Source organism: Rhodotorula toruloides (genome assembly GCF_000320785.1).
Source record: "Rhodotorula toruloides NP11 unplaced genomic scaffold Scaffold3, whole genome shotgun sequence".
NCBI lineage: Eukaryota > Fungi > Basidiomycota > Microbotryomycetes > Sporidiobolales > Sporidiobolaceae > Rhodotorula > Rhodotorula toruloides.
The window spans coordinates 270,812-291,771 of record NW_015622963.1 but is presented as its reverse complement, the minus strand read 5'-3'; the positions used below and the strand labels follow the sequence as shown (position 1 = coordinate 291,771).

Here is a 20,960-nt window from a genome sequence, read left to right as displayed (position 1 = left end):
CTCGTCGCCTCGTTCCCCTGTCATCGCTCAAGCAACTCTTCTCTCGCCAGGAAGACGGCGTGAAAGCGGGGTAGTCATGACACGGCATCACTGCTCCATCGCGTCCTCGTCACTCGCGTCCTCCCAGCCACCGTCTTCACCCTCAGCGCCGTTACTCGCAACGATTCCTGCCGCGTCAAGCTTGCCCATGAGCTCCTTGACGTGCGACATCTGCTCGGGGTCAGAGCCGGTCGGGTCGCGCTCCTCAAGCTGCGGGCGGGGACAGTCAGTGATGGGGCAGGGCGAGAGGGAGGAAAGGGAACGCACCCTGAGGTAGTTCTCCAAGCACAGCTTCGCCTCGCTCCAGCACTCCTCCTTGCTCTCCTCGTCCTCCGCTCGAGGCTTGTCCCCTCGCGCCTCTCCAAGCAGCCACCAAGCCCAGCCGCTCAAGTACCACACCTCCGAGTCCTCGTCGTCCTCGTTCTCCAGTCGGTTCAGGATCTCGAGTGCCGGGACATGTTCCGACAGCTCGAGGAAGAGCTTGGCGCAGGTCAGGCGAGAGGGCCGGGGAGGATATATGGGCGAGTCTGCGAACAATACGAATGAGAGGAAAGTTGGCTGTGAGGGCGACCTGAGAGAACGCACCGACTTCCACGTTCCGCCAGATTTCCCAACCCTTATGCAGCGCCTGCTTCGCATCCTCCTCTCTCTGTTGACTGAGGCGTACGGAAGCGAGTGTCTGCGCGACGGAGTATCGTGAGCAGGTCTACGGTTGGAAGCAATTGCGGGACGCGCACCTGGTACACCTCTGGATCTGACGGATCCAGCTCCGCCGCCTGCTTCAGATACTTCTCGCAGTTCTGCTCCGCTTCAGGCTCAAAGCTGCGCGGCGGAGAACCTGTGTCAGCGGGAACGAACTCGCAGGAGTCGAACTCGTCACGCACCACAAATCCGTCAAGTACAGCTCCGTCATCCCAACCAGCGCACGACTCGCACTCCTCCTGATCTCTCCCTCGTCCTCAAGCTCTTCCTGCGTTCCAGCACCCCCGTCCACACCTAACTTGGCTCGCTCGAGCGCTGCGAGCTTGGCCTGCAAGATGCCGAGCGCGTTGCCGAAATGGGTGAGCGACTCTTGAGGAGTATCGGAGAGCTGCGCGAGGTAGAGGTGCGGGGCGGGCGAGGGGTCGGGAGTAGCAGAGGCGAGTTGGATGCTCGCGGCGAAGTGCTGCGAGCCGATGCGACAGTCAGTCTGAAAGCACGGCAGGATACCCTCAGAGCCAGGACGCACTTCCTTGGCCTCTGTGATGTCTCCCAGCTCCAGCTCGACCGTTCCCAGGATCTCGAGAGCGTCCCTCAGCATCCTCGGGTCCGCGCCGTCCCCCTTCTCCTGCAGTTCCCTGTTTGCCAGCTGGACAGCCTGGAAGCAAAGCTTCTTGGCTCCATCGTAGTCGAGCGCGGCGATGCGTTGTGCGGACTGGACGAGGAGCGCCTCGACGGTGACGGATGGAGGAGCCTGTGCGGAAGTCGACGGCGCGGGAGCGGTTGCGCTGGACGGGAAGTTGTCGGCCTTGCTGGCTTGTTTCCGGCGAGCCTTTGTGCGTCCCATTCTAGCAGAGCAAGCGAGTGTGAGGCGTGCGAGAGAGACCCCACCGCTCACCATTGCCCAAGCTCGCCTTGTGGGGGAAGCTCTCGCTTGCAAGGACAGGAAGCGCAGTAGGAGTGAAGGAATATGCAATGCACGTCTAGATATGGAACGGGGAATATGCGATGCGGGCGAGGGCGCAAGGACAACACGATAGAGACGGGCGGAGGTGAGGCAGTCTATAGTCTATGAGATGTACGGGTTGGAGACGTCGGGGTCGCCAAATAGCTGCGAGATCGAGAAGCGCGTGAGTGAGGTGGAGCGCAAGAGGGCGCAAGAGCGAGGAACGGGAGAAAGAGGCTCACCTCGCCCAGGTGTTTCTCGAGCTCCTCCAGCTCTGTACTGACGGAGCCGAGCGAGACGAGGTAGAACCAGTAGCGAAGGAAGCCAGGCCGCTTGAGCTCGCGCTCGCCGCGGGGCAGCCTGCTCATGCGGCGCGAAAGGACGAGCGCGTCGTGCTCGAAAGATGCCCATGTCGGCTTCGACGAAGGCACGTCTCGCGCGAGCTGGGTTTTGCTGAGGAGAGAGGTGGCGCCGAGGTAGAAAAGTGTGCGGGCGAGTCGCTGGGAGTGGAGGCGGTAAGGGAAGAGGACATTCGCGAAGTCGTGGTGGATGGTGGGGTTGAAGCCCTTCATGCCAACAGCCGTGCGAGCCTCGCGCAGGCGGTCAAGTATCACTTGCTGCGCGCGGATGATCTTGAGAAGCGCTGGGGAGGGAGCAGATCAGACGAAGTAAGGCAGCAGAAAAAGGGAAAGTAACGCACTGTCGGCCTTGAACGGCGCCCACCACTTCGGCTCGACCTTGGCGAACTGGAACGTCGGAGCAAGCGCAAGAATCGACGCCTGGATCTTGGACTCGCGCTTGATGAGCTCGTGCTGGACCTTCGCGAGCGCTTCTTGTCGGGGGACAGGCGCTTCGTCGGCGGGCGCGACGAGGTTGACGAAGCACTGCAGCATCGTGTTGTACGATGACAGGGCAAAGAGGACGTCGGCGAGCTGGAGGCGCAACCGTCGACGTGCGGGTTGGCGGAAGACGAACATCTGGAAGACGGCGGAGATGGCCATGCTGATGCCCAGACTGGCGATGGAGAAGCCGAAGCGAAGCCCGGGCGAGTCGAACGAGCGACGAACGCTCGGCTCGTCGTTGTAAAGGTGCTCCTGGATGACCATGGCCGAGTATCCCGTGACGTAGAGGAGCGACTGCGTGTATTTGGCGGGGTGCTGAAGGAACTTGTAGGACGACCAGGCGTACCACAGCGCACCGAAGGCGACGAGGCCGTACCTGTTGCAAGCGAGGTTAGCTAAGGAAACGGAGGACTGTTGTGAGAGGAACGCACGGGTTATACTTGTACCCTCCGACGTTGTGAAAGATCTCGAGCACGACAAGGCCGACGAGCGCGCCTGCACCTGTCCCTGACACCTGCAGGAGCCATGTCGACAACGTACCGCCCAGAGTCGGAGCGACAGCTACGATCACGGTGATGAGTGCCGAGACCTGGCCGATGCGGAGGAAGACGTGCTGCTGGAGTGTCGGAGCGAGCGCAAAGACCGAGTAGACGGTCGTTGCCATCGACACCTTGGCCGCATAGATCGACCGTTGCTGCCAGAACCAACGCTCAATGCGCGCGATCTTCTGAACAATGGGCTTTTTGACGGGCTTGTACTCGACGCCGTGCAGAGTCGCGAGGGCCTCCTGCAGGTTCATGTCCTCCTTGGGTCCCCAGAGCTTCTTGACGCGGTCAATGAGCATGCCGAAGAGGTACGGCCGCAGCTTCTTCCGCTGATTGGCGCGAACGATGGTCGAAAGGATTGCTAGCTCTTCGGTGAGCTGGCCCAGGCCGAAGAGCAGGCTGTAGGCTTTGGTGAGAGCGTCGGAACAGGGCGCATCCTCCTCCTCGACGACAGTTGTCGCAGGCGAAGTGCCGTCGCGGGACCGGAGGCGAGCGAGCGGGGTCTGCGATATCAAGGAGGACGTCCACGCTTTCGGCAGTCGGTGTGCGTACCTACCAGTACTCGAGATTTAGCGGAGAGCTTCCGAGGATGGGCAGAAATTAACGCACATCTCCTTGATGCTTGGCATGCCCTCCTCGATCCGGAGAACGTCGTCGACCTGAATCGACCCGTCCTTGATGAGCGAGACGAGCGCGTCCTGTTGCGCCCGAGCGAAGGCGTCCCAGGCTTTGCGGAAGATCTGGACGACATCGGTGTGCGTCTCTTCCGCCTTCTCCGGGTCTGTCGTCGTTGCAGGAATGTCGGAAGGCCGGTTCGCTTCGCCGGGTACTGCTGTATCGTCGAGCGGTCGTTGTTCGCTGCGGCCGCGCGGCAGGTCCGAGGTCGACTCGCGCGGTGACGGCAGGTTCGAGTGGCCCGGTGTCCCTGGTCTCGAGCTGGCGTTCGAGTTGTCGCCGCGACGTGAGGCGCTCGCACTGCGGAGGCTCTCCTCCCTGATCCTGCGATGTCGCTGCTCACTCTCCAGGACCTCCTTCTTGAGCCTCGCAGCGACCGTCATCATCTTCTCCTGTACAGCCGTGGGAGTTGGCGAAGTATGCAGGGCGTGACCGAGCTGCTCGTCCGAGTCGACAGTCGCTGGCGCCTGGCTCTGGCCGCTCGTCTGCCGCTCAGCCATCGTCTCATTTTGAGGCGCGAGCTCGGCATCCGGCTCGACGTCAACCGCAACGGGGCCGACGAGTTCGTCGATGATTTCGGCGATGACGAGGTCGATGCCGTGGCGGAAATCGGCGAACGTCTGTGCCGCTTCGGAACGAGCGAGGAGGTGCCGGCTGTTGATGCCGCGTGGGTCGAGGGCGCTGATGAGGTCGATGGCGGAAGACGATGTGATGAGGGCCTGCTGCAGGCCCTGGACGGCCTTGATCATGTCGCGGTAGTGTTTGAGCGACCAGCGCGAGAAAGTAATCTCAAAAGACGTCTCGTCGAGCCTGCCGTTCAAGGCGAGGTAGTCGCTCCTGAGCGCCTTGACGAGCACCTGCCGCACGTCGACTTCGTCTTGATCAAGCTCGCGCGCGTAGGTCTTGCAGGTGAGGTGGGCGAGAGTCGAGACGTGCTGGAGAGAGGTGACGAGGAGCTGTCGAAGTTCGGCTTCGGCGGTGAAGGGCCAGACGATTAGGTTGACGCCCAGCGAGATGGCCATGCCCCACAAGTACGCGACGGCGTTTGCGAGGAAGAACTGCTTGTTGAAACCGCCCTCGGTGATCGAGCCGTAGATGCCGTTGAAGGAGAAGAGCACGCCGTACTGGGGAGCGAGGTGGTCAGATTTGCGCTACTGAAGAGCTAGGGAACGACGCACAAGATAGAAAGATATGTATTTCGGTCCCCCAAAACGAACCAGCGCAGCGAGGTACACCCAGATTGCGAAGACGAAGCCCTGCCCGGTTGGCGAATCGGCTGCGTGGGAGCACAAGTCAGTGGGAGCACAAGTCAGTCGGCGTGCCCCCCTCGATGCAGAGAAGTAGTACGCACCCAGTTCACCCAGGATAGCGTAGACCAGCACGCCCAGTCCGAAGCCGACACTTCCAAGGAGGAGCGCCTCGAAGCATTTGCCCATCGTCCCGCCAGGGTAAGCTCCCACAATGACCAGTACGGCGCCATTGAGGGCAGTCGGATAAGGTGTTGTCTCGGCGAACCTGCGGGAGAGGGATCAGCGAGGAGCGAGGGAAGAGAGAGCGAGAAACCGGGGGACTCGCCGGTTCGAAAAGGTCAAGATCAGCAGCAGGCACAGTGCGAGCGTCTGCTTTAACACGCCCAGCCACAGCGTTGGAGGTCGCTCCTTCAGGCGAGCCCATGACAGCTGCTCGCGAGCGTCAGTCCATTTCGAGTGCGTCCACTTCGACAGACGGTCTGGGACCATGGATCGAGTCTCTGAGCGTATTACGGCCGGTTGAGCGGGCGCATAAGCTATCCTGAGCGTTTAAGCGAGCGACAGTGAATGGAAGAGGTCCGAGAGGCGCTGAGGCGCTGAGGATGGGTTGGACTCTTCACAGTCACCGACAGCGGTCAGACAGGATGGCTTCCGGTGAGAAAGAGTCTCCTTAGTACAGGCTAGCCCAGGCTGACAGCTTGCACCTCGCAGACGCCGTCAATTCCCTGGCTTCAAGGCTCTCAGCCCTCGAACCGAAGCAGGATGGCGCCGCAGCGGCTGAGAAGGCTGCCGAGTCGCCTGCAGAGGCACCACAAGCGCAGGAGGAGCAGACGGAGGAGCCTTCACTGCCCCAGGGTGCGTCTCGCTCTTGCTCTCCCCCTCGAACTTCCGCTGAATGATGAAGCGGCTGCAGCTTCGTCGCTGCTCGAGAACCTGAGCCATGAGGTCCAGGTGCGTCCAGAAGAGTCCAAGTAGCAGCAACGTACTCACCACGACCCGCTTGCAGGTCACCCTGGCCGACCAGCAAGCCGATCCCAACTCGCCCCTCTTCTCCGCCAAGTCCTTCGAGGACCTGAACCTGTGAGAGCCTCACTGAACCCTATAGAGGACAGGAGCTGATGCATGGTCCTCTCAGGCATCCGGATCTGCTGAAGGGCGTCTACAAGATGGGTTTCCAGAAGCCTTCGAAGATTCAGGAGAAGGCGCTCCCTCTGCTCCTCCAGAACCCGTGAGCAGCGCTTCTTTTCAGCTTCTGTAGCTGTCTGACGCTTTCGTGGTGCAGCCCGCGGAATATGATCGGCCAGTCGCAGTCGGGAACGGGCAAGACGGCAGCTTTCGCTTTGACGATGCTTTCGCGGATAGACATGGACCTCAAGGTTCCTCAAGTGCGTGCGCTTTGTCGCTTTCACAGCCTTTGTCAGCTAATGCTCGCTATGCAGGCCATCTGCATCGCGCCCTCTCGCGAGCTCGCCATGCAGATCCTCTCGGTCGTCCAGAAGATGGGGCAGTACACGCCTGTCGAATGTTTCTTCGCGGGCAAGGACTCATGGCAACGAGGGATGCCCAAGTTGACGCAGCAAATTGTCATTGGAACGCCGGGAACGATGATCGACGTGCGCCGTTTCCCTGCCTGCGAGCTGCTCGCGACTGACCCGCTTTCTCTCTACCCGCAGATGGTCACGAAGGGTCGGGTGCTCGACTTGAAGGAGGTCAAGGTGTTCGTGCTGGACGAAGCGGACAACATGCTCGAGACCGGCAGCATGGCGGATCAGAGCATTTCGCTCAAGAAGTGCGTACCTCGTCCACTTCGCGCTGGTCCATGCTGACTTCGTCTTGCGCAGCCTCATCACGAAGATGGCCAAGAAGCCTCAGATCGTCCTTTTCTCCGCTACTTTCGCCGACATCGTCCGAACATTCGCCGAGCGGTTCGCTCCCGGTGCGAACGAGATCCGGCTGAAGCAGGAGGAGCTGTCGCTCGACGCCATCAAGCAGTTCTTCATGGGTGCGTACCGAGCGAGCTCCGCCTGCTCATACAGCAACTTACACTTCCGCTGCGCAGACTGCGACAACGAGGGGCACAAGTACTTGGTTCTCGTCGAGCTGTACAACCTGTTGACCATCGGCCAAAGCATCATCTTCGTCAAGGTGAGTGCGTTCGTTATTCGGTTCCAACGCGTCCACTCACCCGCTCCTTCGCAGCGTCGCGACACTGCCGACGAAATTGCTCGCCGAATGACTGCCGAGGGGCACAAGGTCGTCTCGCTGCACGGCAAGCTGGAAACAGCGGAGCGTGACGCGGTCATGGAGTCATTCCGAGATGGCAAGACCAAGGTCTTGATCACGACGAACGTCATTGCGCGAGGAATCGACGTCTCGCAGGTCAACATGGTCGTCAACTACGACCTCCCGCTCGACGCGCAAGGTCGACCTGATCCGGAGACGTACTTGCACCGTATCGGTGCGTGACCAGCTATCTCTAGCGACGCTCACCGCTCACGCTGACGCTGGTCAACGCAGGACGAACGGGTCGCTTCGGTCGCCAGGGAGTGTCGATCAACTTTGTCCACGACCGCCGCTCGTTCGAACACATGGAGGCGATCCGCGCAGCGCTCGGCAAGCCCATCGTGCGCGTCGACACGTCCGACTTTGAGCAGATGGAAAAGGTCCGTCCGCGAAGTTGTCCTCGTCTCGCAGTCTCGCTGACTTTGCCGTCTCGTCGCTCGCTCTCGCAGACGCTCAAGGCTGCGCTCAAGTCGTAGAGGGATGCAATGCGAGTCCCCTGCCGCTGGACGAGGTTAATCAGGAGGACTCTGTCGAAAGCGGAAGGCGAACAAACCGCCTCGACTTCGCCTTGATCTGCAACGCCTCTTCTCTGTGTTGTACACTCGCGTGCTGGCTACGTAAAGACTCGAGAGGGCGCTGGCTGCCCGCGACAGGAGCTCAGGCCCCGGCTGAACCGCTTGTCGTTCGCTCTCGCACCTCGCGCCAAACCATCAGTCGACCATCTCTCCTCCTCTCTGCGCTCGCCCAGGGTGACGGACAGTCCGCATAGACCGACAGAGGGACTCGCGTGGACATGCCGGACAGCAGCAACCGTTTCTCGACGCAGTCCGCCGCCTCGACTTCTTCATCGGTCGGGGGTTCGTCCTTCCGACACTCCCTCAGTTCGTCCAGCAACGGCCGCCTGACTCCCGCGTCGGAACGGTTGAGCATCCGCGTCCCCGACAACAAGCGCTACTTGCGAGGCGCGACGTCAGTCGCTGGACGAACCAGCGAGGAGGTGGGGGAAGGAGACCACGGGGAGACGTGGGTCGACGCGGACGAAGGGGAACACGCAGGAGGGCAGCATAATGCGCAAGACGAGGTCGAAGAAGCAGACCGGGGAGTCGGGTGGACGGGAAGCGCTTCCGAGGCTGTTGGAGTCGGGCTGGGACTGGGTTTCGACGTTGACATGGGCGCCGTCCGCGCTGATGCTCTTCGTACGCCTCCGCGGATTGAAAGAGAGGTCGGCGGTGTGGACACGGGCGCATCAACGATGCTTCGTGACCACGTTGACGGCGAATTCGCTCCTTCCGCCGGCGCCGACTCGATCTCGCATACTTCCGAAGCTTCGACATCGAGCACGGCACTCTCGACGCATCAGTCTGTCGCTTCGTCCGACTCGTCAACCCTGAGCCTCCCAACCGCCCCTCCAGTCGACCTCTCTCTGCCCAATCGACCGAACGCAAGCGGTCCGTTCGTCAGCGTTGCGAGCGGTCCTATGGGTCGCCTCGCGGCAGAGAATGCCTCTACGTCGCGACCAACGGTTTGTCAGACTTTCAGACCGCGTTGTGACATCGGACTGACTCGCCTGTTCTCGCAGACCTCGAGCAGCGCACGCTCCTTCCTCTCCAGCTTGCTCAACCGCTCACCCCGCTCCAGCGGCCACTCTCCGCGATTCACCACTCCGAACACCTCGTCATCTTCATCGCCGAACCCTTCCATCCCTCGCTCTCCTTCCGCACCTCACGGCTGGCAACCCCATCCAACCGTCGCAGCGCTTCAGTCGAACGATGCCATCCATTCTCGCTCGACTAGCATGCCGGCGATCGCCGGCGCGCCCCAGCCTCGGTCGTCGAGCGACTTGTTTCGACCCGAGTCGGTCGCTTGCAACGCTCCGCAGCGACGCACGCCCCGATCTATCGCCGCAGCGACTTTCGCCGGCCTTGCGAGGTCCACCTCACTGCGCGGCACGGCAGACTCGAGCAGTATGAGCAGCGGCTCTCACAGGCCCGCTCCGCCCGAGACACAGTCGCCTGTACCAACCATCGGCCTCTCAACGCCGCCGCCGCCTCCCCTCGTTCCGTCGCCTCCCACCCTTGCATCTATCGGCTTGACCGTCAACCCGCTCACGCAGCAGCTCTCCCTCTCACGCAACGCCCAGCCGCTCTGCGGAGCTCTCTTGGACAACAAGTACCTCCTCATCGGCACGACCGCCGGCCTCGACTTCCTCCCTCTTCCGCTCCCCGGTTCGCTTCCGATGAAGCATCATGGCCTCAAGAAGCGGAGGGAAACTCGCAAGCCTATTCCGCTCATCAAACGGACGCGGTTCAAGGAGCTGGCGGTTCTCAACGAGCGGTCCAACATCTTGCTTGCCATTGCCGGCCGAAACGATCACGTCCGAGGTTCGTCAAATCTCTTGACTGTCTCGAACTTGCGCTGACCTCGGTCGCTTGATAGTGTACGCTCTCGACGGGATCAGGGCGATGATTGAGCGAAAGATGGCCGAGATCGACATCAAGGACGGCTACCCGATCATCCAGGATGCCGCCATCTTCGACTCTGCTACGCCTACGCCTCGCTCTACGGCAGCGAAAGGCAAACAGCGGGCCGAGCCGTCGGATGCCAGCTCTTCCTCGCACGACGCACCTCTCGCAACGTTCCCCCGCCCTTCGCAACTCGCGCCCAACTCTTCCTACCAGTTCCCTTCGACTTCCCCGTCAGATCCGCAGGCGCCTACTCCGCGCCGACGACCTTCTCTCGCCCGGAACCGACCACCTTCATGGCATCGCCTCTCGAACCCACTTTACTCTGCCGTCTCGCCCACCTCGCCCATCCGCATCTCTGGCCGCCAGACTCCGTCTTCGACCTCGGTCGTCCGCACTCTCCCTACGGCGACTCCCCGCGGCTCCGTGTCCAGTCAGGCGACTGTCCAAGCCGGCACGCCTCGCACCATCCGTCCGCAAAATTCGCGCGACTTCGTGGCGGGCCGACGCGGATCGACCGCGACCATGCAGCGGCGATACAGCAGGGCTGACGGCGGAGCTTCGTCGCCCGGTCGAAGGTCGAGCGCGCCCTCGCTTCACTCGCGCAGGGCGAGCACGAGGTCGGTCAGCGGGCGGAAGAGCTCCGCTGACGGGTCGAGCGATGTCCCGCCGGTTCCGTCGCGACGTTTCGAGCCGCGGGCGCCGGTCAAGCCCCTCAACACGCTTGAGCGCTCGCCAACATCCGACTTGGCCGAGTTCCTCGCCACGACCGGTCCCGACCTCGACTCGCCCGAGCTGGATCGCGTCCTTGCGTCGAGTCGCGAGCGTCGCAGGTCGTCGATCGCTGAGCAGGTCGCGCAGACGGAGCAAGACGCCCAGCTCTTTCCGGCAGCCAAGCGTTTCGCACGTTCGACCGCGTCGTCGCACGCCGCAGGTCTCGCGGCTTTCGGAGCGAAGGACGACAGGACCTTTGTCGAGCATCTTGACGTCGGGGACACGAATAGCTCTGAAGCCATCACGGACGCACCTCCCCCTCTCCCGCCCAAGCCGCAAGCCCGTCGAGCTTCGACACCCCTCCTCACGCCAGGTCAGAAGTCGCCGTCCATGAACCTCGCGGAGTGGATCAGTCAGACTGGGCCCGCGAGCGACCAGCGGCTGGCGACGACTCGACGACCTCCACCCGATTTGTCGAACGGCTTTCGCGATCCGTTCAGCGAAGCGAACGCTCCATCGCATTCGCCACAGGTCCCGTCGGCTTCGTCGTCGCCCACAAGCCAGGCCACCAGCCGTTTTGCCCCTCGCTCGCCCGTTGTCAGCAGCGAGCTGGACGAGGGAGCGTCGGCGAGCCCGCGAGGAACGGAACTCTCGCTTGCCGAGATCATTCGAGACGGCCCTCCACCATCTCCGTCGCTCGCTAACACGTCTCCAGGCTCACGCGCCGGCAAACGGTGGTCGATAGGCGGCGTCGGCGCTAAACTGATGAACAAACCTGCGCCGAACGATGGCGGCTCCCCGAAGCTTGCCAGTCGTCGCAACGACCGTTTCTCTGCGGACAGCCCCAGGTCGTCGAACGGCTGGGAGCTGGTCTCTGAGCCGGAACAAGCCGTCGACGAGCAGGCCCAGCCGCTTGCCTCGCAGCCTCTTCCGTTCCCAACTTCTCCGGCAGCTCAGAACGACCCGTCGCCCGCTATCAGGAGGACGGCCAACGACCAGAAACGCCGTCCTCTCTCGTCCTTCAACCAAGGTGAACCGCTCATTGTGCCGGCTTCGGCACAGGTTCCGCCCCCGCTGGACGCGCATCCAGCCAACGTGCGTAGCCCTTTCATCCCACTTTCCTTGAGCGTCCGCTGACCCTTCGTCCCCACGCCCAGAGCCCCGTCGAGTACGTCAAGCTGGCGCGGACGCGCGGCGCCCGACTGTTGCGAGCCGTCGAAACGAAGAAGCGGACCTACCTCGCCGTCCTCTGTGGCGAGGAAGGCGAACGCATCGAGCTCTTCACCGGCTCGCGGTCGATCTCGCTCAGCCTGAATCGCACCTTCGTCTTGCCGGAGACGCCCAAGACGATTGAGTTCCAGCTGCAAGGGGACGACCTCGTTGACATCTATCTCGTCTACGGCGAATCGATCTTCGCGCTCGAACCGGCGACCGTTCGGGTGCGAGAAGTCGGCGTCGGCAGAAGCGAGCGAAGGGCTCGTCGGGAGCGCGAACGGCGGATGCGTGATTTGGCGACCTCGACTCGCGTCGATGCCGCTACCGACCAGCCGGACGAACTCGCCTCGTCAGGCCTGCATGCGGCGCTTCATCCCGCCGATCACGTCCTTCGCGAGACGGAAGAAGCATCGGCCCGTGCAGGAGCCGGCAGATCCCGTTCGCCTTCGCCCGTCCCGCAGGCGGAGTCAGCAGCCGCAGCCGAGCACGACGAGCCTCTGCCGCCTCAGTACACCGTTCGCGAAGCCGACCACACCATGGCACAACTCGAGCCGGCTCCTTTTCCGACAACGAACGAATCGCCTGACCCAGAGGCCGCCGCAGCGCCGAACAAGCTCGCCGAACCCTACACGAGCTTTCAGCAGCTACCCTTCGTTCCGCCTGTCCCGTCGAGCGTTCTTTCATCGGCTTACACGATTCCGCCCCTCTACACCGACGTTGTCGGACCCGCAGCGCCGTCGCCTAACTTCCCCCTCCAGCAACCCTCCATCACCGTCACACAGGAGAGCGGAACAGACGAGGCGAACGTCTCGCCTCCACCACCCCCGAACGAGTACGACCTCCCGCTTCTCTCGCCAATCTCGCTCCTCGGTGGGCAACGCCAGACTGGTCCGCCTGGCCTCTTCTTCGTCTCGAAGGGCGCCAACTTGACTGGCATCGTGACTGCCGACGGCAAAAGCGGTGAGTGCTCCCTTACCTCTATTATGCCGACTGGCTGACCGTCCTTCCACAGTCATCAAGCGGCCACTCGTCTGGGGCAATGACCGAGCAGCCATCGACACCGTCGTCGATGGCATGCAGCGCATTGAAGTTCTCGTCCTCCACGGCAAGCGCACCGCCGTCGTTCGCGTCTCGCCGCAGGACGTCAAGGTCATCTCGGTCGACGGCGCCTCCCCGTCCCAGCCTTTCACCTCCGCCATCCCCGTCTCACCTGCACGCTCTCGCCCTCGTATTCAGTTTCTCGCTACGCACGCTGCTGGCCAGCAGCTTGTCTACTCCCAAACCGTCGGATCCGCCTTCAGCATTGTCTGCCTTGGCCCGTCCGCCCTGTCGTCCTGATACCTCGCAGCTGGATACCCTGTATGGCCTGGAACTCGCACCTTTCGTCGCTTCAGCGTGTTCCTGCGTTCACTCGCTTCTCCCTCTGGCTCGCACCTTTTGCTCGCGTCGCGGCACCGCCGTTCGACTTCCTCCTCACTTCGCTCTCCTCTCACTGCCCTTGCTGCTACTGCCACATGAGCTTCGACTTTGCTGCTTTCAGGTGCGTCGGCCTCGCGCGTCCCAGCCTCGCTCGCTGACCGTCTCTATCCTCTCACAGACTGCAATCCGAGAACGCGAACGCCGCGCTCCTCACGGGCCTGGACGTGCGCTCCCTCAAGGCCGTCGCTGCAGAGTACACTCCAGAACCATCGCTCAAGAAGCCTGCCACGCCTCGCAAGCCCAAGGTGAAGGCAGCGCCGCTCGTCTCGAAGGATGTTGAAGGACAGATTGCGGAGCGAGAGGCGCGAGGGCTGCGAAGTTCGTCACGCGTACGGGACAAGATGATGGGTGTTACGCCGGGCAGAAACGAGCGGGGTGAGCAGCTCGACTCGGGCGACGAGGAGAAGGAGTACTACGAGGGTGGGAGAAAGGTCGAGACGCAGGCCGCTTACGGTGCGCTCGTTCTTGTTCTGATGGGCCGCTGCACACGAAGATTGACATCTCGAACCTCACGACAGTCCCAAACCGCCTCGGTAAGCGTACTGAGACGCCGAAGAAGTACGGCCCGATCCGAGGAATCGCCGTCGGCACACTTTTCCAGTCTCGCATGGACGCCAGCACGGCCAGCGTTCACGGTCCCGTCGTGGCCGGAATTGCGACGGGCCCGGGACCCGCCGGAAAGCGGTCGGTGGCCTCCATCTGCGCTTCGGGAGGCTACGTTGGCGACATCGACATGGGCGACCGCTTGACGTTCTCGGGATCCGGCGGGCGCAACTTGACGGGTACGAAGGACCAGCCGAAGAACCTGCGCACGGCACCGCAGTCCGCCGACATGCGGTGGGATGAGAACGAGCGCAACCAGGCGCTCCTCTACTCGGTCACGTCCGGCAAGCCCATCCGCCTCATGCGCGGCTTCAAGAACCAGTCTGCTTGGGCGCCAGTCGAAGGGTACCGCTACGACGGGCTGTACCAAGCTGTCAAGGCTTGGGAGGACACCTCGCCGGAAGGTTTCAAGATCTGCCGTGTCGCCCTCGTACGACTTCCAGGACAGCCTCCCCTTCCCGTGCATCCTCGGCGCGCGCACCTCGTCAATAACAACGAAGCGAAGGCGGATGGCCCGAACTTCGCATCCGCCACCGCACTCTCCCGCGCAACATCCGCCTCTTCCTCCTCGGCGGAAGAGTCTGTCGAGACGGATCTTACGACGCCGGAAGTAGAGAAGAGCGAGGAAGAGGCCAGTGTGGAGCGCAAAGCAGTCGAAGAGGCGTCGATGAGCATGAAGCGCGAGGCGGAAGACGAGGCGCAGGACTCGCCGAAGCGCAGGCGGACTTCGCGCGTCGCGTAGAAGGTTGGGGCACAGACTTGTTCGGGTATTTCAGTCTTTCCATACTTTGTTCTTGTATCGGGAATATACGGCTTTGACGAGCTTTAGGAGCATCGTGCGCTCACTTCGTCTTTTGCTTCTTGGCTGCCGGGGCCTTCGACTTCCCGCTGGCCTTGCCGCCCTTCTGCGAGTTGGCGAGGCACATCAGTGTGATCCGGCACTGGGGAGGAAAGCAAGGGAGACTGAACGAACCCGGCCTCCGGCGCGCTGCTTCTTCTTCGACTCGGGCTCGTCGTCCTCGTCAAAGTCAGCCTCGTCATCATCGTCCATTTCCTCCTCGTCGAACTCCTCGTCATCGTCGTCCGTGACCTTCTTCTTGTTGGCGGCCCCACGAGACGGGTTGCGGCGACTGCCTTCAGCGGGTGCGGCGCGCTTCTGAGGCGCCGTCTTGCCGGTGCCACGCTTGGCGTTGGTCTGCGAAACAAAGCAATCAGGATCAACCTGCTCACGAGGAGAGCGCTGCTGGAAGTGCTCACCTTGGCAGCGCCCTTCTTGCCGCCCTCGCTCTGGCGCTGCTTGGCCGACTTGTTCTCGTCATCGTCGCCCTCCTCACCGTCCTGCATCTCCTCGTCTTCGTCCTCGCCCTCCTCGGCGTCGTCATCCTCCTTGTTGTCCTTTCCGGCGCCGCGCTTGGCGTTGGTCTGCGAAAGCGACGCTGTCAGCGGATGCGCGCTTCGAGAGGGAGGAACTCGACGAACCTTGGCGGCACCCTTCTTGCCTCCCTCGCTCTGGCGCTCCTTGGCGGACTTGCCCTTGTTGTCGTCCTCGCCGTCGTCGGCCTCAGCAGTCTCCTCCTCGCCGTCATCACCCTCCTTCTGCTCCTTGGCATTGCCATTCTTCTTCTGGGTAGCCTTGCCGCTCTTCTGCAGTCGCGAAAGACGAGTGTCAGCGAGCCCGTCTGACGGGTACGCCAGGGAAGGAAAGCTCGACAAACCTGACCGCCCTTCCTCTGCGCCTCCTTCGCGTCGTCCTTACCCTCATCCTGCTTCTCACTCTCTTCCTTGCGCTCCTCAGACTTGTCCTCTCCAGCGTCCTTGTCGCCCGTCTTCTCCTCAGCCTCGCGGTTCGTCTTGGCGTCTCCGCCAGCCGCTTCCTTCGCGTACGAAGTCTTGTCGCCCGTCGACGACTCGTCGACGTCGTTCAACTCGTGGGCAAGCTTGATAGCCTTGTTCTGCGGGCGATATCGCGCGTCAGCGAAAGGAATGGGTGGAGCCTGGGAGAGGGAGGAAACGCACGCCAGAGTCGGCCTTGAGCTCGACAGCGGGGTCCTCAGCGGCTGTAGCGAACCGGATCAGTCTCATAACTTCTAAACAACGGAGAAAAGACGTCGGAAACGCACTGCCCTTGCGAGAAACCTCTTTGCCGCCCTTGGTCTCGATGGTGTCGTGTTCGGGGACGACGGCCTCGACAGTTCCAGTCGGCTGTCCACCGCCGTAGTTCCAGCTGTTTTCCGTCGAAACAACCCGTCAATGTCAGCGACTTTGCCAGGACGGGAGCTTGAAGGATGACGTGAGAGGCTGGATCGCGATGCGACGGAGGTGGGGACGAGGAGCGGAGAAGGGAAACGGGAGAGAGGGAGAGGACGCACGAGACGCGGTCGCCTTCCTTCAAGTCTTCGGGCTTGGTCATGATGTCTGTTGTGAGTAGTCGTGTGGTGCGAGAGGGAGGAGGAGAAGGGAGAGCGAGACGGCGAGCGAGAGAAACGATGTCAGCGATCTGGGAAGGTCGACCACGTCAATTTCCGGCCGAAGCAAGGAGCTGTCTCACCTTTTCGTCGCTTGATGAGCGAGAAACCCCTCGCTAGGCGTTGCGTTCGTTGCGGAGCATTGTTGCGAGGCGGCCGTAATCATCAACGAGACGAGAGGAGGGGAGGGAGCGACGTTGACGGCGAGAGGGCGGACCGCGCGGGAGCGAAGAGACGCACGGCGGATGTGAGGCGGGCGAGGCGTAGTCAGACCGCATGTTCTGCTGGCGAGGAGGTCGGTGTGTCGCGTTGTGTACTGCGGAGGGCTTGACGACAAATCCCGGCTCGGGCGGCTGCGTCGTAGGAACGGTGGGCTTCGTGGAACGCAGACAGTGGACGAAGTATGTAGCAGTCGGTCAGCGGACGTTGACAGACAGTTGAGGAAGCAGGTAAAGAGGCAGTGACCGCCATCGAAGCGAGAGGAGCGAGCGAAGTAGCCGCGGAGCGGACTCGGACTACGACTTCAGGCCAGAAAGCGTCACGCATGAGCAGGGCACGCGATCGCGCAGGCCAGTGACGAGCGTGCATAACGGTCGTCGATGAGACAGAGCAAGGCGAGCAGGACAAAGAGGTTGGTTGTAGCGCACGAAACTAAGAAGAACGAAATGCGGTTGGCCAAGATGACCCCGCCGTCCCTCTCCCCGCGAAGGGAGAGGGCGCCCATCGACCTTCAACTCTGAGTGCGACCCTGAAGCGCCATCCCGGCGGGGGACGACGCCTGCCCCGTGACCCTCTCGGATGCCTCCCGACCTCGGATCCTCCCCGCCATGGGATCCAACTCGCGCTCTACCTCGCCCGGAAGCGAGGCAGCCCTCCTGCCGCGGACGACAGTTGAGAGAGGCGAGTCGGGACGGGTGAAGACGAGGCTGGAACGGGAGGCGAGAGGGGAAGAAGGAGCAAAGGTTTATCTTCCATGAACGTAACGGTTGATCGCCATACGATGTCCCTCTTTTGCACACGGAGGTGCGACGAGGTGGCGAAGAACCTGACTGCCATGGTGGAGCGCGGGTGGAATTGGAGGAAAGCGGGCGGAGCAAGCTGACCAGCGAAAAGCAGAGATCGGGCGGGCCGCATGGACAGGAATGGTGGCGAGTGCAGCAGTGCCCTGTAGAGATGACGCTGGTCAGCTAGTCGTCCCTCGTGAGACCTCCACACTCAGGCGGGTACACGGGCGGAGAGGGGTGAAGAGTAAGCTCACTAGTCGCAAAAGCGCGTTCGCCGGCCAAGCAGCACCCTCCACCCAGCTGCAGCAAGTCTGATCCACGCTGACAGCTGTCCATCACCGCTCAAACGAGCTGGCGAGGTCGCGTCGGAACTTTTGCACCGAGCGCTCGAGGCGTATCGGCAAGCTCGGGCGAAGCGTGCGGCGGTAGGCCGAGCATCGTAGCACCGAGCTGAGCGCTTGAGAGCACGATTCAGCCAGCCCAGCGGGTGACTTTGTGCGGTCGAGTGAGGTGAAGGAGGGAAAGAGACGGACTCGCGAGTTGGCGCTCTTGAGCTCGCCGCAAACACTCAACACCGCTCGATGCTACGCCGTGCTGCTTTGAGAGCGTCGCTGTACGCTATACCGCCCAGGGCAGGCGCAACTAGCGCAGCGGTAGCGCGCCCGCGACCCGCCACAACCATCCGCACTCGCCTGTTCGCGACCGAAGTCCCCTCGATACCGCTGAACCCGGATGTGCAGCCGTATGAGACGCTTGTAATCGGAGGAGGTCATGCTGGATGCGAGGCGGCAGCTGCGAGTGCGAGGGCGGGCGCGAGGACTCTCCTCCTCACCCAGAGGTTGGATACCATCGGAGGTGCGCTCCGCGCTTCCTACGTGCTTCTCCTACTCGCATTGACGCTTCTACGTCTTTCTGGCAGAGATGAGCTGCAACCCGAGCTTCGGCGGTGCGTCGCCAGTCTCCCAACTTCGCTTTCGAGCTGCGAAACTGACCTTCCTTCGCACTTCCCACAGGCATCGGCAAGGGTACGCTCGTTCGCGAAGTCGACGCTCTTGATGGACTGTGCGGGAAGATCTGCGGTTCGTCTAGCTTACAGCGTTTGCAGCGCTGCGACGAGTTCTCACGATTCTGCTTTCGCTTCGCAGACAAGGCCGGCATCCAGTTCCACGTCCTGAACAAGTCGAAGGGACCCGCTGTCTATGTGAGTCGTCGCAAGGCGTTGTCGAGCCTGACGTGTTGGCGACTCCAGCGTTTGCAGCCATACTGACCTTGGCTTTCCTCCGCTTCTTTTTCCCTGCAGGGCTACCGCGCGCAAATAGACCGCAAGCTGTACAAGAACGAGATGCAGGCGGTCCTCTCGTCCTACCCGAACCTCGACATCCGCAAGGCTGCGGTACAGGACATCGTTCTTTCGCCTCCAGTTGAGGGAGAGGATGCGAGGACAGGGCGGAAGATTATCGGGTTGCGGCTTGGTACGTTCGCTCTACTCTTCGCTCCTTGGTCGCTAGGCGCCGTGACGCGGTGTTCGTACTCGAAAGGCGGCTGAGCTGATCCGACACTCTGGCTGCGCAGATTCCGGCGAGGTCATTCCCTGCAAGTCAATCGTCATCTGCACCGGCACCTTCCTCGACTCGGAACTTCACATCGGCATGGACATCATCCCGAAGAAAGGCCGAATCAACGAAGCCTCAACGCACACCCTCTCCGACTCGCTGCGAGAAGCGGGCTTCGAGCTCGGTCGGCTCAAGACGGGAACGCCGCCGAGGTTGGCGAAGGACAGCATCAACTACGAGGGGATGAGCGAGCAGGTTGGAGACGATCCGGCGAAGCCGTTCTCGTTTTTGACGGACCGGGTTGCAAACCAGGTGCGTCTCTGCTTCTGTTGCTCATTCCCTTGGCTTCGCTGTGGCTGATCTCGCTGTGCTGACGGCTCACCCCTACAGGACAACCAAATCTCGTGCTTCCAAACGGCGACGAACGAGGCTTCGCATGCTATCATCCGCGACAACATCCACCGAACCGTTCATGTGCGAGAGACTGTCAAGGGTGCGCCTCTTTCCGCTCGTCTCCACCGCTCGCGGAGTAGTAGCTGATCCAAGTCGACTCGCAGGTCCTCGCTACTGCCCATCGATTGAGTCGAAGGTTCTTCGCTTTGGCGACAAGCTTAGTCACGTCGTCTGGCTCGAGCCGGAAGGTTACGATTCGGGTGCGTCGATTCGTACACATGACGAACCTCGGACCAGACGAGTTGACTTTAAAGCGTCTTACAGACCTGATCTACCCGAACGGCATCTCAATCACCCTTCCCGCCGAGCAGCAGCTCGACTTCCTCCGCACAATCCGTGGTCTCGAGAACGTCGAGATGGTCCAGCCTGGCTATGGCGTCGAGTACGACCACATCGACCCTCGCGAGCTTAAGCGTGCGTCTTGAGCGGTTCCTTCGTCTTCCTCGCTGGCGGACCGCCGCTCAGCGACGCAGTAGATTGACTCTCGTCGGTGTGGACACAGACACGCTCGAGACAAAGCGCATCTCGGGTCTCTTCCTCGCCGGCCAGATCAACGGCACGACAGGCTACGAAGAGGCGGCTGCGCAGGGCGTCTTGGCCGGCATTAACGCTGGTCGAGCGGCGTTGGGCGAGGAGCAGCTGATGCTCAGTCGAGCGGATGGGTTCATTGGTGTCATGGTGGACGATCTCGTGACGAAGGGCGTGAACGAGCCTTGTGAGCAGTGCTTCCTCTCGCATGAGCAATGCGCTCACACACTGACGTCGCATCTCGGTAGATCGCATGTTCACCTCGCGCTCCGAGTATCGCGTCTCCTTGCGAGCGGACAACGCCGACCTTCGCCTGACGGAGAAAGGTCGCTCGGTCGGCATCGTTGGCGACGCGCGATGGGCCACATACCAGAGCACCAAGGCGGACATCGAGGAGGGGATCAGGATGATGGAGGAGCACAAGATGACGCCGGACTGGTGGTGCACGCGTGGGTTTGACGTGAGCAGGGATGGTCAGAGGCGGAGGTGAGTTTCCGCTTCCTCTTTCTTGGACCGCCCGGATACTGATAACGCGCGCCCCCTATAGCGCCTTTGAGCTGCTTCACTACAAGGACATCGACGTCGAGCGGTTGCTTCCGCATGTCCCCGGCCTCGAAGCTCTGCAGCCTCGCATCCTCGAGCGCGTCGGTATCGCCGGCAAGTGCGTCGCAGACGTCCCTGTCCACCGTGAAGCTGCTTGCTGATAGCCGATGCGTGTCCCTTCGCGCACTCGCAGGTACAAGCAGCACATTATCCGCCAGATGCATGAGATCTCGCTGTTCCTCCGCGATGAGAACCTCGCCATCGATGAGAGTGTCGATTACGACACGATGCCTGGGATGAGCAGCGAGGTGCGGTATCGACTGAAGATGGCCAGGCCAGCAACTCTCGTACGCGCTCTCTCTCTCTCTTCGTCCTGCCATTCTTCGCGGTCGCTGAACATCGCACGCTTGCAGGGCCAAGCGAAGCGCCTCGAGGGCGTCACGCCAGCTTCCCTGGCCAGCCTGATGAAGTACGTGCGGAATCGCGCTGCGAGGAAGGCGCAGCTTCAGCAGGCAACGGCCGTTGTCGACTCGGACCCGTCCGTACGAAGCGAGGCTGGCGCCATTCTTGGCATGTGAGGGGCGTTGCGCATGTGTCGGAGTGCTCCGTAGAGGCCTGCCGTTCACCTAGACCGTGTTTGTTGTACCAGGACTCGCAACTTG

The 20,960-nt window shown here is 62.0% G+C and overlaps 7 protein-coding genes across 7 annotated transcripts; 4 read left to right on the top strand and 3 right to left on the bottom strand.

Moving 5' to 3' along the window:
- Positions 1-87: 87 nt before the first annotated feature.
- RHTO_04680 (TPR domain containing protein) lies at positions 88-1,585 on the bottom strand (the record flags this gene model as incomplete). The annotated part of the gene is made up of 6 exons (XM_016418344.1): positions 88-249; positions 307-566; positions 625-718; positions 777-861; positions 924-1,204; positions 1,268-1,585. The coding sequence occupies 6 exons, from the start codon at positions 1,583-1,585 to the stop codon at positions 88-90; spliced, it is 1,200 nt and encodes a 399-aa protein (XP_016275620.1).
- Positions 1,586-1,807: 222 nt separating this feature from the next.
- On the bottom strand, positions 1,808-5,485 carry RHTO_04679 (uncharacterized protein; the record flags this gene model as incomplete). The annotated part of the gene is made up of 8 exons (XM_016418343.1): positions 1,808-1,849; positions 1,927-2,327; positions 2,385-2,902; positions 2,958-3,623; positions 3,681-4,870; positions 4,925-5,022; positions 5,098-5,261; positions 5,322-5,485. 8 exons carry the CDS (start codon positions 5,483-5,485, stop codon positions 1,808-1,810), a joined length of 3,243 nt encoding a protein of 1,080 aa, XP_016275619.1.
- Positions 5,486-5,640: 155 nt separating this feature from the next.
- RHTO_04678 (ATP-dependent rna helicase dbp5) lies at positions 5,641-7,755 on the top strand (the record flags this gene model as incomplete). The annotated part of the gene is made up of 13 exons (XM_016418342.1): positions 5,641-5,650; positions 5,708-5,851; positions 5,910-5,947; positions 6,003-6,076; positions 6,132-6,224; positions 6,279-6,381; positions 6,436-6,609; positions 6,670-6,785; positions 6,838-6,998; positions 7,056-7,141; positions 7,196-7,454; positions 7,514-7,659; positions 7,729-7,755. 13 exons carry the CDS (start codon positions 5,641-5,643, stop codon positions 7,753-7,755), a joined length of 1,431 nt encoding a protein of 476 aa, XP_016275618.1.
- A 317-nt stretch (positions 7,756-8,072) lies between these two features.
- RHTO_04677 (mitogen-activated protein kinase kinase kinase kinase 4-like protein) lies at positions 8,073-13,008 on the top strand (the record flags this gene model as incomplete). Its single annotated transcript, XM_016418341.1, has 5 exons — positions 8,073-8,801; positions 8,859-9,660; positions 9,716-11,550; positions 11,613-12,630; positions 12,683-13,008. The coding sequence occupies 5 exons, from the start codon at positions 8,073-8,075 to the stop codon at positions 13,006-13,008; spliced, it is 4,710 nt and encodes a 1,569-aa protein (XP_016275617.1).
- Positions 13,009-13,184: 176 nt separating this feature from the next.
- RHTO_04676 (E3 ubiquitin-protein ligase UHRF1) lies at positions 13,185-14,494 on the top strand (the record flags this gene model as incomplete). The annotated part of the gene is made up of 3 exons (XM_016418340.1): positions 13,185-13,210; positions 13,268-13,602; positions 13,668-14,494. The coding sequence occupies 3 exons, from the start codon at positions 13,185-13,187 to the stop codon at positions 14,492-14,494; spliced, it is 1,188 nt and encodes a 395-aa protein (XP_016275616.1).
- A 100-nt stretch (positions 14,495-14,594) lies between these two features.
- Positions 14,595-16,162, bottom strand: RHTO_04675 (uncharacterized protein; the record flags this gene model as incomplete). The annotated part of the gene is made up of 8 exons (XM_016418339.1): positions 14,595-14,657; positions 14,726-14,947; positions 15,010-15,174; positions 15,232-15,396; positions 15,468-15,704; positions 15,769-15,809; positions 15,873-15,976; positions 16,122-16,162. 8 exons carry the CDS (start codon positions 16,160-16,162, stop codon positions 14,595-14,597), a joined length of 1,038 nt encoding a protein of 345 aa, XP_016275615.1.
- Positions 16,163-17,802: 1,640 nt separating this feature from the next.
- RHTO_04674 (glucose inhibited division protein A) lies at positions 17,803-20,876 on the top strand (the record flags this gene model as incomplete). The annotated part of the gene is made up of 14 exons (XM_016418338.1): positions 17,803-18,076; positions 18,141-18,167; positions 18,235-18,300; positions 18,367-18,422; positions 18,522-18,693; positions 18,794-19,086; positions 19,165-19,267; positions 19,332-19,427; positions 19,492-19,641; positions 19,730-19,942; positions 20,004-20,241; positions 20,303-20,416; positions 20,492-20,645; positions 20,712-20,876. The coding sequence occupies 14 exons, from the start codon at positions 17,803-17,805 to the stop codon at positions 20,874-20,876; spliced, it is 2,121 nt and encodes a 706-aa protein (XP_016275614.1).
- Between the last annotated feature and the right edge of the window lie 84 nt (positions 20,877-20,960).